This window comes from Hippoglossus hippoglossus, chromosome 2 (genome assembly GCF_009819705.1).
Source record: "Hippoglossus hippoglossus isolate fHipHip1 chromosome 2, fHipHip1.pri, whole genome shotgun sequence".
NCBI classification, from domain to species: domain Eukaryota; kingdom Metazoa; phylum Chordata; class Actinopteri; order Pleuronectiformes; family Pleuronectidae; genus Hippoglossus; species Hippoglossus hippoglossus.
In genome coordinates this window covers 9,293,386-9,307,862 of record NC_047152.1, presented here as the reverse complement: position 1 = coordinate 9,307,862, position 14,477 = coordinate 9,293,386, and the positions used below count along the sequence as shown (strand labels likewise).

At 44.7% G+C, this 14,477-nt stretch overlaps 1 protein-coding gene across 1 annotated transcript in view; it reads left to right on the top strand.

The window, feature by feature from the left end:
• Positions 1–14,477, top strand: part of LOC117774989 (fibronectin type III domain-containing protein 4-like) — a 28,332-nt gene that overhangs the window by 10,741 nt on the left and 3,114 nt on the right. Inside the window, exons 2-3 of the mRNA XM_034607761.1 lie at positions 6,939–7,392; positions 12,112–12,227. Of these exons, the coding sequence (XP_034463652.1) occupies positions 7,293–7,392; positions 12,112–12,227 (216 nt within the window). The 5' untranslated portion in view covers positions 6,939–7,292. The remainder of the gene's footprint in view (positions 1–6,938; positions 7,393–12,111; positions 12,228–14,477) is intronic.

Genomic DNA, 14,477 nt, shown 5'->3' with positions numbered 1-14,477 from the left:
TGGAAAAACCTGTTTATATTTGACGACTTGTGTGTTTTTTCTTGACCCTCTTTTGTTAAGTCGATTTATTGTTGGATTTTTTTGTTCCTGCTCACGTTGCTATTTTTATCTTTTACAAAGCCCGAGGCCGCGAGTGTGATTAAGAGCCATTAAAATTCACTTGACTTTGACCACAGCAAATTAAAATTCTTACTCTGGGGCAGGATGTCAACGATGGATTTAACCCTCTGTGCTGTGAAAAATTATATTTACTACTTCCTCTCGACGCTCAGTCTGAAAAATACATCCCCTCATGAAAAGGAGATCTTGCTTTGCATCCCACTCACCCTGTAAAGAGCAGTAACATGTTTTCAGCAATATAATTCCTCATATTAGATGTAGATTCCCATTCTTGTTCGTTAACCTTCACCAGTGTCTCCTCTGACATTTAAATTCAACACTTTGGGCACAAACCTGCTGCTGCTGCTGCTCATTATTCCATATTCAACAGATAAGTGACGAATAAAAAGATTAGAAGTAACAGACAGACGAATAAAAGACGAGATAGGACAGCGAACAAGTTTGACTTTTGTTTAAAATGTCAGAAAGTTTCAACTTTTACCTCCAGTGAATCTGTTCGTGCTTACATCTGTAAAATGATGGTATTTATTTGGCAGCTGCTCTTCTATATCAGCCCGGTCGTTTTGATTCGCAACGGAAACCACATGTTCTTACACAATGCATCAACGATATATATATGTTGTCTTTTTCTTAAAATTATATTTTAATAATACTGATTTTGTTTTATTGCCCAGTTCTAGGATTCATCCTCTGGGAATCGTGAATATCACAGCTCTCCCTCCAATACCTGAGATATTTCAGTCCAAGGTGACATTCAAGGTGAACAACTCATAGAAAAAACTACTTTGCTATAAATGTAAAATGTTAAAAAATACCTTTAAGTCTTCTTAATATTCATTATTATCAATATTCCCACAGATTCTTAGTTTTGTGCAGGAAATGAGTGTAAAAGTGGATTTAAAGTAATAAACCCAGAGACTGAAATCTGTACTTGAACATAGATAACGCCGTGATTCAGAAAGAGGCCGTTTTATAACGTCTAACTCGCCTCTTTTGTGTTGCGAGTGTTTCCCCGTGAGCCATAGCTGCAGCACTCCAGTGTCTTGGGCAACAATAAAAGCTCTGAAAGCCTCCGTCCACAACTCGAGAGCTGCTCCACACAAAGCAGCTCCGCGCTCCTAATGGAAAATATGGCCTGACCCTCTCCACTGATGTGGTCAATGCAGCCATTAATGGACACACTACGCGCCCCCCCCGGCCAAAACCCGTGATGAATACACTTCCGTCTGGTGAAGGAGCTTTCTGGGTCCAGCTCCTCTGGGCTCAAGCGCTGTGTTCTTTCTTTGTTGGCGTGCAAAACACAAAACAAGATGCAGGATACAATGTGCAGTAAGTTCAGCTTTCTAGTTTAGTTTGTCACACAAGAGGGGGGGGGGGGGGTATTACACATTGATGAGGAGACACTTCAGTCACAGAGGGATTCTGCTTCTCCCAGATTAGTCCGACAATCTGTCTTCTGTACAGCGATGGATGAAATATTAACCCAGATTTCCTGTGGAGACTGAAACAAGGAACGAGAATGTGTCTAATAAAAGTTTTGAAAGAATATCTTAAGAGAAGTGATGAAGTTCAAACGTTCCCGTCTTGACGCTTGATGCTGCAGATCACTTTTCGCCTCTTTGAGTTAACGAGTCTCCTCTTGATCCTCGTGTTTTTATTCTCAACGTCCTTTTGTCGATCATAATCTTTTCTCATTATCTAAATGTATCTAAATTTTAAATTGATGACTATTTTAAACCTTTGGCTTTGACCCCACTTTGGTTTTATTGTCGGTTTTCAAACGAGATTCTCGCTGTTAAACATTTAATTCGCCTCCTGTAGAAAAACCACAGTCAGGTCAGACAAGCACAGAAATTTATTACTAATGACGACTCTCCGCGATCCGCCTCGTGCCGCCATCTTGCGCCGCCATCTTGCCTCGATTATGTAATGTAGAGCCGGAGTCTGAGGATTATCTACAGGACAGAACGCTGGTACTGAGTCATAACAAACGCTATATGACGGAAATCTATTTTAATCAACGCATCGACACGTGGGCTCCCCTGGAACAATCCCGATAGGATTTAGACTCCCACCATCCGATGGGATCTGACATGTTAAGATGCGAGGCACATACGGCTGTGAAATCAGATGAGGAGGATGATGACGAGCAGGGCACTGTGCTGATATGAGCCAGGGGATTATGGGGTGGTGAAACTGCAGGGCGGGCCGTGCAAGAATACACACGTGCGGAGATGGAGATGATTTCCCACCAGGGGAGTCACGATGAGCCGATCGATAGACACACACGTATAGATGAGCAGATAGACGAAGATGTGTAACTGGTGCAGTGCAGAGGCAGAGCGAGAACCGTTTCCTCCGCCCGTCCAAAGAGCGCCGTGATAGAAATCAGACCTGACCGTGCCAGAGGCTGGAGATGAGACACACTCGCCGCACACATGGAGGAACATCGCCGAACCTCAGAAGGACAGTTTTTTGACGCTAGCAAAGTCAGAGGGCCCCGGAACGCCGGAGCGCCGGAGACGAGCTCGGGGGCCTCGAGTCGCAGCAGAGTCGAGTGGAAGAGCCACAGTGGGAGAACAGTGAAATCACACAGGAAACCATGAATATATATGATTCATATTTAATAGAAAGAAGCTGCGAGCGGAGAAGGTTTTAGTCTTAATTTAAAACCAAATGGCTGCAGGTTTTTATTATTTCTAGCTTATCAATCAACTAATTACGATATTTCAAGAATAAAGTCGTAATTTGATGAGATCATCCTCCGCTTACTCGGGCTCGAATCATTTCTTTCATATTAAACTGACTCTAATACTCTTGTGACCTCTGACCCCCGAGAAGCTGCTGTTTGCTTCCAGATTCCAAGATTTATTTAATCTGCTTTTTCAGATTTAACTCGAATCTCCTCCAAAGAAATGTGAAAGTTGGAAAATCAAACACATGGAGATGAATGTGGATGTTTCATCATTTGTGTTTGGCTGCAGCCTCTGGTGGGAAAAGATAAAGATGACGGATTACGTGCCGATGCATCTCGTCTCCGTCCTTGTTGCTAAGGACTCGCAGCTGTGCCGTTGCTAGAGATCAGCTGTCAATCAAGCGGTGGGAGTATGACTGTAAGTGGTTTTACATTTGAATACAGCACACGTTTATTTACAGTGATTTCTCTCTCACACACACACACACACAGACTCACACAATCACACACACTGCGGCTGCCTCCTAGCTGCAGCTGCCAGTGTGGCAGAACCAGTTGCTTTGACAAAGGACACAACTTCCCCTGGGTGTCAGTCGGACTGGAGACTTGATGCCCTGAATGTACTGGAAGTGTCACTGTTTGCATGAGCGCGTGTGTGAGTGTGTGTGAGTGTGTGTGTGTGTGTGTGTGTGTGTGTGTGTGTGTGTGTGTGTGAGAGAGTGTGTGTGTGTTCAGACAGAAAGACGGAAATGATTGAAGAGGTTTAGTAAAGCGATGATCATAACTCGAGGTCTTTGCGTTCGGATCATCTGCTCAAGGGTCAAACATCTACTTTATCTGAGTCTGAATAAAGAACAGAAAACACTGAACGTGATTCTTCTGTTTGCTCATCAGCGACTTTAAGACTCAAAAGCAAAAGGATTTAAGATTTGACGAATGAAACCGTGGAGAAAACAGAACCGGACGTTTCTGTGAATCAGACCGAGCCATTTAATAATAATGATCTGCTCCATGCTTTTAATACATTGAGACTAAATCCTGTATTTTCTATCTGACAGCGTGATATTCTGACTCCTAGTTTCATCAGATTAAATATGCACATTATATTTAATTTCCCTCATTGATAAAGACTCGGCTGCAGCTCCGCTCTGCAGGACGGACGTGGGCGCACGCTGGATTTGCCGTTTACAGAAACTGACATTCCTCGTGGCTGCGGCACCATATGTGGAGCCGCTCGCTCAGACCACGCATGGCTGCCTTCCATCATTAGTGAAGAATAAAAAATAAATTAAATTAGGCCTCGTAATTTCAAGCTTTCTCCCCCCCCCCCCCCCCCCCCCCCCCAAGCAAAGAACAAGATGCAGGGGGCTGGTTCTAATCTGTGCTGGTTGCATAAAAGTGTGAAATACAGGAAACATCTGAACAAGTGACCTAATTTAAGAAGAGGAGGAGACAAAAGGTCACATCAGGAGGATTGTGTGGTCCCGAAGTGCAACACAACAGAAGCTTGTTTTAACTGCTGTCTACAAGGGTCGTCGCCGATCGGACGTGTGATTTGCATTTGTGTGTTTTCTTATCTGCAGTTGTGTGTTTTTTGATTTGCCATCGAAGTGATGTGGTGTGTGTGTGGGGGTGTGTTTCTGCTCAGCTGGAGGAAGACATGTTCTGAAGTTGGTTGACTCATAATCTCGGCCTCGCCAAAGGACACATGATGTTCTGCAGGCTGCTAGCGCCCCCTGGTGGACTGGGTCAGTACACTGAAATGTTGTCAAAGTTAACTGGAGGGATGTTTTGGTAAAAAATATGATTACAAACCATCAGCAGCGTCCACTGGTGTAACATCTAACGTTCAGAAAAGACAGTTTGTCAGTGAAAGAATTATTCTGCAATCGTTAACAGATCATTTAAGTGTCCAGTCACCAATTTCAATTAAAAAAATGTGTTAATTGATATTTTAAGTGAAAATGAATCCCCCAAAAATGATTAAAAAACATTTATGTCATCTTAAAATGAGTCCCAAGTTATTCAAAGCAGTGGCGGCGTTAATCCTCTGCCTCCTGACTTCAGGGCGTCGTCTTTAAACGGCAGAAACACATTAGCATACTGCAGTAAACAAGGAAGGAGACACGTTCTCCTGGGAGCTGAGAGGAAGCTCAGCAACAAAGCAAAGAATAAACTCTGATGTTTCGCCGGTCTGGAGAATCTTTAGGGGGCTGGCAGGTCAGAGGTCAGAGGTTAAATGGTTATTTTATATGGACTCCTACAGTTTTAACTCAAAGAATCTCCCTCTGAAGGTTTAACTGACGTCATGACAGTTTATTTATCTGCAGAAAGTCCTTCTCTCCGCTCGATGACTCAGGTTCTGCAGCTTTGTATCCTGAGGCGTGCCCAGACCAGATGGAATATTTAAACCCTCCAGCATGTTCTTCATCTCGCTTCTGTCCTCTCCCCCTGTTGTTCTCAATAAGCGCCACAGGGAGGCGCCCTGCAGGCATCCAGAGCAGATGTCTGAACCGTCTCCACTGACTCCTGTCCACACAGAGAAAAACTCAGCTTCCACGTCTGGATGATTTATTTAATTTCACAGATCTGTGACCCCCAACGATTCTCAAACAAAGCTGCAAAACTTCTCTACGTCTGAGATTAGAATTGAGAAAAGTGTGCAGAGGAAAGCACATTAAATGTGACTGATCAAGAGAGAAATAAACCATCTTTAATATCAACGCAGGGAATTTGATATTGTAAGAGTTCACACTGTGCAGAATAAAGTGTGAAAGATAGTGAATCAAATGACAATCTGCAGAGATGAGAGTAATTAACCTTTTACATTTCAAACTGATAGTATTGTTTCCACCCTTTGAATGTGCGACATTGATCGCTACCAGAAGATCTGACCCAAGAAATTCAAACTGCATTTGATCTTGAATCAATCTTTAATGTCACAGACGTCGACCTGAGACTTTTGCAGAGAACGAACTGGAGAATAAATAAACCAGAGGCTCAATCGAAAGCTTCAACTGAAGATTAACGACGTGTGAAGAAGCGTCTCGGGGGTCGACGCCGCTCCACAGGTGTTTTATTAATCTGTGTTTTATTAATCTGTGTTTTATTAAACTGTGTTTTATTAAACTGAAACCACACAGTAACTGGGACAAAGCACAGTTTACTCCACAGAACATGTTTGTTTGTTCAATAGATTTTTTATGAGCCGAGGTCGATAAGTTCCATCTTCGATCTTCTACAGCTGAACTTTGTAGTTAATATTATGAGAAGAAATTTGACAAGAGGAAAATGAATTGCTCTTGTTTGCTTTCTATTGAAAAATCTATATCTATTTGAAGGTTTCTAATAAATGGGGAATTATTGTTCTGGTTTATCTTCTGCTTGATCTTCAATTACTGCTTAAGGCCCGTGATACTTCACAGATAATAATATGACAGAGATTTATAGTTTATTGTGTTCCACGTTTTCTTACTGGGAGTTGTGGTTCCAGCTGTTGAGCCTTGACAAAGATACCAGTGTGATCTTTACCCACAGAATTCTACAGTCGTAAATGAGGATGAGCAGTTTTTTAAATGTGTTCTGGTTCAGATGTCCTGGAGCTGTTCTTCTCCAGAAGGTACATTTATAATGAGTTAATTAATGAGTTAATTAATGAGTTAATTAATAAGTTAATTAAGTGCTCACACAGCTCTGAAGAGAGGTGGATGAAGCAAAGAGCCACCGAGTCGTGCGTAAAGACGATGCTCCACAGAATTAATACAATAATTTGAATTGAATAATTGCTTGGTTAGCGATTTAATGAAATCCATGAATATAAGACCTGCAGGTGGCGCTACATCAGAAAGTGGTGCCTGGTTGAACTGATTAACATAATCAACAGTTGCCTCTTCTGAGAGATGATGAAGGTAATCCAGTGGTGACAGGAGCCCCCTCCTCCTCTTCATCCTCCTTCATCCTCAGTGTGGTGACGTGTGTGTGTGTGTCTCCTGCAGACAGACACATCTTCTCTTCATATAATCTGCGGGATTAGAGCCGCCTGTCGCCTCCTGGGTGAGACGCACCTCCTCTGCGCTCCTTGACAAACACACGTTACGTTATTCGTTGCTCCTCTCTCCTCCAGGCGGACGCCAGCGGAGCCGCCGGAGCTCCGCCTGCGGCTTCACGAGCACCGCCTCCCGCGGACGTTTGACGCAGAGGAGCCGGGGGGGAGAAGTGTCGGCGATGCCCGAACTACCTGTTTGCTCCCCGGGGCTGCGGGGCTGAGGGGCGTCACCAGGGGGCTCTTTGAATCCGCAGCCGCACAGACTCCCGCTGACCCACTTTGCGCAACTTGGACATAAAACCGGGGACCGTGCACGTGCAGGGACCGTGCAGGATGACGGTGAAGGGTGCCGAGCAGCCAGCGGTCACCCTGCCGGGAAACTTGCAGTGAGACCGGAGGAGAGTTGAGGAAGAGGAGGAGACAGAGGAGGTTATGACCGGGTCTCTGCAGCTGGACCCCGGGCTGCTGCTGCTGATGCTGCTGCTGGTGATGATGATGGCCTGCTGGGAAACACCGGGGATGGTGGGAGCAAGTGAGTCCGACCGGTAGTGTCTTTACAGTCCTCAGTTGTTATTGTGAATCCAAGTTCAAACAGGAATTAGAAGTAGATGCAGACAAGTTGTGTTGATAAGTTTTTGTTCCAAATGTTCATTTAACATCGTTTATGAGCATAAAGAGGGAAAAATACAATAATTATCTCATCAAATTACATTAGACACATTAACTGAAGTGCATGAAATCTCTGTTTAACCTGCAATGATATTAAAAACAGAACCAGCTCAATCTGACAGGAATATAGAAATCAGTGAAAGAGGCATTAGGTGTTTCTGAGGTGAACAAGCTCGCTGTTTTTTATTGAAACACAATTTTAGAGAAGTTACTTAGTTAAAAACAGAATGTGCTTTTATAAAAAGTATATCTTCTCATTTTGTAAGGAAAGAAAGAGGTAATTATCCTAATTTTGCATATTTAAGATGCTCAGCCTGTTTCTTTCTTCTTCTATTATTTAATTTTAACCACCCCCTCAATATAAATATCATAAATATGAGAAAATGACCATATTCAGACAGTATTTTGAAGCTAAAATGGGAAACTAGATCCAAAAGTTTCATGTGAGGCTGAAATATGAGGGAATCTGTCCATTGATTGACTGAAGCCGTGACCAACATGGAGTCGAGAGTGTAAACATCACAAATTAAAGAGGAGCTTTGCCTTGAAAATGAATAATCGTCATCATCTACAGCAAAGGTCAGGATCTTTCATTCTTCCCATCATCCCGAGCGTCGGGTACATGACAGCGGCGCAGCGTTACCTTAACGTATTGCCTCGTCCGTTGGGTTTCCAGTGACTGGGCAGTTGCTGTTTACTCAACCGGACAAGCAGCTGTTGTAAAGCTGTCAAAAGTTGAATTGAGTGTCTATCAGAGGATTAGAAATTTCAAAAGCTCCCTGTCGGCTCTGTTTAATTAGCTGTAGTGGAGAAGCTCGTAAATCATCCCTGCTCCCACCACCTCTTACACCAGGTTCTGTGTAATTCAGCCCCAGCAAACAGAATCCACGTGCGTCCCCTCGGCGGCTGATCGAGATCTACGAGTTATTGATTCGGCCAATGAAGTGTGCATTTCATATTTCACCTTCTCCCCCCCCCGTGGCACAAACATCTCTGCAGGAGCTCATCAACTTCCTGCTGCCCCTGGTTTCAAGGAGGATTCTCATTCATGGAAAAACAACTGGAGGCTTTCGGGGGTTAAACTATTAAATGAAACGAAAGCGTTGCCAAAGTAGCTGCAGGAGAAGAACTGACGCTCACAGCAGTTCAGGATGCACTCATCGGATTCTACAAGATTGATGCCGCAGGGAGCTTCATGGAACGAGGTTGTGCCAACTGATCGTAAGTCAAATCTGGTGCAATTTGGACACGTTCACTGTTGACTCAATAAACAGTAGAGGCGTCAAACAACCAAACCACCTCAGAGAGACGTAAAATGACGCCTGATACATGAAACGACGGATCTCGGAGGCAAAACGTCCACAAACGACACGTCACTGTACGACTCTGTCAGTCTGTGGGGGGGGGCCGTTTACGTGTCTGTGCCCAGGGGCCCTTTGTCTGAGGATGTGTCAGCGATGCTACTGTATCTGGATCAGCATGCACAGGTCGTCGCTGGATGTGGAGCCTCCACAGACGCACATCCATCACAGAGGGAGGCAGGGAGCCATTAGCCAGATGAGGCTGTCAAACTCCATCAGCAAACTCGTACTCCGCTGTGATTTACCGTCGAGTCGCACGTCACCCACTACTCTACTCCGGGAGCCACCACGTAAACAGCGGCCGTCGCGAGGCTTGTTTTTGTTTTCGTGGCGGCGGAGGCACCGTCATTGTGGCGTTGCTATAGGGACGGCGGAGGAAGGCATTCATGGACTTGACAGCAGGTTCGCTGGGAGCTTTTGTTTGTCTCCTCGTACAAGAAAAGAGTCGAGCATCAAACCACTGCTTGTGTTCGCCTCTGGTTTCTCCTCTGGGGAGAAAGTGGAGACAGAAATGTGAGGGAGTGACGGTGGTCAAATAAAACAGAGAAACATAAAACACACATATTTAGTTCTAGCAGCTCAGTGCCCGTTGGAAACCTGCCTGTTTGGAACGAGCTGTTCTCTTGGTTTGTTGTTGTCGCTTGTTGCAGTTTTCTTGCAGAAACGTTAATAGAATCAACTTCACACTTGACGCTAAAACCATTTTCAGATAGAAACAACGATTTAAACTGTTTTCTTGGCGCGTGATCGTTAAATTATCATTAAATCCTTCATCGGAGTGAACGTGAACGGTTCATGTCACTGTCCTGTGGTTTTATTGGCTGTGAATGTAGGAAGTTAATAAATATTATATACTCTTACAAAAGGTATCTTCATATCTGAAAAGTGGCAGAATGTGTAAAAGAGATAGATGAGTATAAACTGTTGAACAAGGTGAAGGAGAACCAAGGACATGTGTGTCTGTGCTTTTACATCCACCTGAAGTGCTATATTTCATAATTTAATCAATATCCACATTCTACTCCTCCATCGCTGGCTTTTTCTCCACCACTCCCTCCATCATTGATCTTTTCTCCCCCCCCCCCCCTCTCGGTCCATCCATCTCACTTTGCCCTTCGTCCGTCTTCTCTCTCAAAACCAAAAGACTGAAAAATCCACTCGTCATCTCTTGATATCCGGCCCCAGATAATTGCTCTCTCTCTCTCCTCGTCCTCTTCATCTTTCTTTTTCTTCTTCCCCTCCGCTGTCATATTCCTGTCATCCTTCATCCTCCTCTCTCTCTCATCTGCATCTCTCCTCCTCTGTCTTCCTGACTCCATCAAAGCCGCCCCTCTTATCCCCCCGGTGCTGGTGTGTATAATGTGATTGCAGAAGTCTGTTCAGCGTGTGTGTGTCGATGCAGCCGCATAACGTGACAGGAGTTTCAACAGGTGAACACAAATCCAGCTCCGTAAAGAAACGGTTTTCCCAGTTTGATGTGGAAGAACTTGATGGGTCAGGGGTCAAAGGTCAAGGTCATTGTGACTTCTTGGCTTCCTACGCGTCTCCATCCCAAACCTCGGCGTTAGTTTCAGACATTTGGTGGAAAACAGCCGTCAGCTTCTCTGAATCGAGGAGGAACAGCTTCTCCTCACGGCTGCTACTTGACACAGAGCTCGGCCGATTTCTACGCCCACGCGATCAGGAAATAGACCAGCATGCATTGCAGCCACAGGACAGGTTGGGCTTTTTTCTCAACTGAAAAAAAATCCTCCCACCTTCTTGCTCCTGTTGCTACGCGGCCTCGTTCACGTCCACCTACGCGCGCTGGGTGCAACGCTTTGAGAAAGCTGTCAAAGGGCATTCTGGGAAACGATGTTGTTGTTGTGTTAAAGATTTTTCTTTTAATGAATGTGAGGCAGTTTTGGCCGGAGGAGCAGCGGGTCCTGCGGGGGGGGGGGGCTGTCTTGCATAATGAGCTGTGGTTAGCTTGTTAGCCCGAGATAGAGCTTGACATTCACGGTCATACTCCACAGAGCCTGAATCCTCGCTCTGGAATCAGACTGTTTCTTTTTCTGTCACTGCCGCCGCCTCCACCCGCCTGGAAGGAGGGGTTCTTTGTTTCTGCAGCCGAGGAGAGGTGGTGCTGTCATTTCAGTTTTGAATGTCACTGCTCCTAACAAGGCGGCGGTCAGAATTACTCAGGAGGTAGAGCGGGTCGTCCACTAACCAGAAGGGTGAGGGTTCAATGCCAGTCTGAAGTGTCCTTGGCATTATTTCCCCTCGCTCCAATATCTCTAATTTACATTTGAGATATTCCGCTGACTCTTTAATCCGAAAGGGAATCACATTGACAGAGGAGACGGGTAAATCGTCCTCACCACTGTGTCTTGCTCAAGGACACGTGGACAGGATGCTGATGGGAACGTGGGCATGATTGAGTATCTGTGTGTATTTGCTTTGTCGTCCAGGACGTCCAGGTCGGATGCAGGACAATCTTATTCACTGGACCAAATCACACACACTCACAAATATCAGTCGTCTAAACATCTGTGAAATCAACAAAAATGTTTAAAAAATCTGCACCAAGCTTTAATGACTTTGTCAAAGATGAAAACATAAGTTTAGGCAATTTCTAGAAGTTTTATTTGTTTATTGAACCTTGTCTCTACTCACTTTAACTTTGAATTCCTTTTTAACTCAACTGTATTTGTCCTGTATTGAAAAGGCCCACAGCAACATGTTGGGATGAATGTAGAAACAACAGAGAAGAGAGCGTTAGTCCTGAGGAGAGGCCGGAGGCTGACGTTCATTATTCATGTTGCTTTATTTATCTTTAATGGATTAATTTGCCTGAAGAAGATAAAGGTTGAAATCTTCTTTAACTTTCCTCAGGGGGAGAAACTTTGAACCAGAAGATTTGACTTTTAAGATGTTTTTCTTCTTTTTAGTGAAAGCGCGTCCTCACATTTCTTGACATTCTCCCTTCTCTCTACTTTAAGTTTTAGTGATATTGTAAAAACACAATGTTCATGTGTCCTTATACTTTTGTCAGTATTGTGCATTTTGTGGCCTTTTGACAAAAAATACGTTTTTAAATGTGTCTTTTATTCTGAAATACTTCTTTCTTGGCTCTGCAAACTGGACGTGGACACATTTTTCACAGTCCGTCCCTCACAACTTATAACGTGTTTGTGTGTGTGTGTGTGTGTGTGTGTGTGTGTGTGTGTGTGTGTTACCAGCTGTGCCAGCGGCCCCTGTGAATGTGTCGGTGACCCAGCTGAGGGCGCACTCAGCCATGGTGACCTGGAACGTCCCTCAGGGAGACACTGTCATTGGATACGCCATCTCCCAGCAGGTACAGTACAATAGCCTGTGTCATCACTTCGTGTGTGTGTGTGTGTAAGAGAGAGAATATTTACTTTACTGGCAACTGAACTTTTTCTTAATTGGTTTAATCCGCAAAAAGCCTAAAAACTAATTTCCTCATTAAACCGAGTCAATCTGTCGCTCGCCACGTTCCCCCCTGGTCCCGCCTCTTCTCGCTCTGCGCTCTCATTTGGTTCAAGGCCAATTCATTATTCAGGGAAGCTAATTGACAGGATTTGAATTATGAATCGAACGCCCAGACACTTGGCTCGCTGTCGGGTTCTGGGTCAGAAAACGTCCGGAGCTGAATCATGTTTCTTTTCAGATCTGCTTTTATCTCTTTTTCTCTTCCTCTGCTTCTCGCTGCCGTCGTCCGCAGGGGATTTTAAAAGCGCTGCATCATTCACAAGGCCGGTCGACAGTCAGCGTTTTGCTCCGAGACACTTTGAGTCTCGACGGGTTGAACGTGACTCCTTAAAGGAAAGCACCAGACGGTTGTGGTCGTAAACATAAAAATTGAAAAGCTTCCAGGGACCTTGAGCAATAAGAAGAAGAAGAAAATAAGAAAACAAATCTTCTTTATTATAGAAGTTTGCAGACAAAGGAAGAAACTTTCCAAGTGTCAAATGGTTAAATTCAAATTCAATTATTAGAAAGAGGAAAAGCCACCACACACTTATTTCAATTTAAAGTTAAACATGATGTTAGTTAACTAGTATCTCAACTTCTCTGCAGGTTGTCGTCTGCAAATGTTCAATCTGCAGATTCTGCATTTCCACCTGCAGACTCAGTTTATTGAGACGACCTGAGGTTTAATGCAGAGCTGCATTAGTCCTGCAGACGTTCCCCCTCCTCCCTTCCCAGGCTGCATCGCTGCAAAAACCACGTTTCACATTAATTCTGCCCATATTTCGCCGCGTCTCGCTCATCTCACATCTCCCGAAGCCGAGGCTGCAGACTCGGCTCGCTCTAATCACTCTTTACCACCCACGGTTTTTGGCAAAAACAGACATTAGCTGAGCTCTGAGTGGGAGTCGTCTCCATTAGTGGAAATGATTTGGCCAGGACTCGTCCTCGCAGGAGGAACATCTACAGGCGACGCCTTGTTTTTCATTTGTCTTGTTTCTCCTTTTTCTCCTTTTTCTTTTAAAGTTCCCTCACGTCTCTGCCATCCATCAACCTCGTGGCATCTTCTGGAAAACAAGAGGATGTAAAACATATTCTGCCGTAACCCCAGAATACACTTATGTAAAGTCCTTCCTCAAATGTGAATAGAGGGAGGAGGTGGGAGCAGGTGGATGCAGGTTTTATCTCCTGTGCTCCGACTGTTAGTCATCAGAAGTCGCGGAGAAAGGAAGTGAAGAAATGCAGTTATATAAAAGCTCAATCAAGCTTATCTGCAGCTTTTTTGGAAATAAGCAGCAGAGGTGGAGCTCCGGCAGATTATTCCTCATATCCAGTAACGAGCTGAGCCGCGTGTTTGTGAAGGAGAAACAGGACGATGGGATGTGCTCAAAGAGAAGCTCATCTGAAGTTGTTCCAAATCCCAGAGCGCCGGCTGCCGAGGTTCACACATTATGCAACAGCACACACACACACACACACACACACACACACACACACACACACACACACACACACACACACACACACACACACACACACACACACACACACACACACGCGCGCACACACACACACACACACACACACACACACAGAGGAAGTAACCCAATTTAAGATGCTACATCTGAAACTCCCAATAATCCTCATTCTGATCCATGAATCCCAAACGATGACAAACACAAGGTTAATGGATGTGAGCCGACGTTAATGAAGTAAATCCGAGCTGATTCTGCACAAAGTCTCTGTTTTGAAGTCGCAGGCGTGAGATTTATTTCTGCTGCTCTTCATCGATGCCGACTTCCTCCCGGACTCCGGGGGGGGGGTTGGTCACCGCAGAGGGAACTTCTCACCTTCAGCAGCAGGACGACGCTGACACTCTCTAAAGTCTTCAGGATGAATCTCTAAACTTCCTCCTCAGTTTGATTCTAAACTGTTAAATATTTGTCAGTGGATTTGACTCTTGCACTCGAGCAGCAGCTCTTCCCCGCCTGTACATTTTCTGTTTCCTCCAAACGATGATTTCCTCTGTTAACTTGCCTTCAGACCTAATTTCCCCCAGTGGGGCAGGAAGTGATGGAGCTGTTACGGGAGGAGACTTGTGTTTGCATTTATA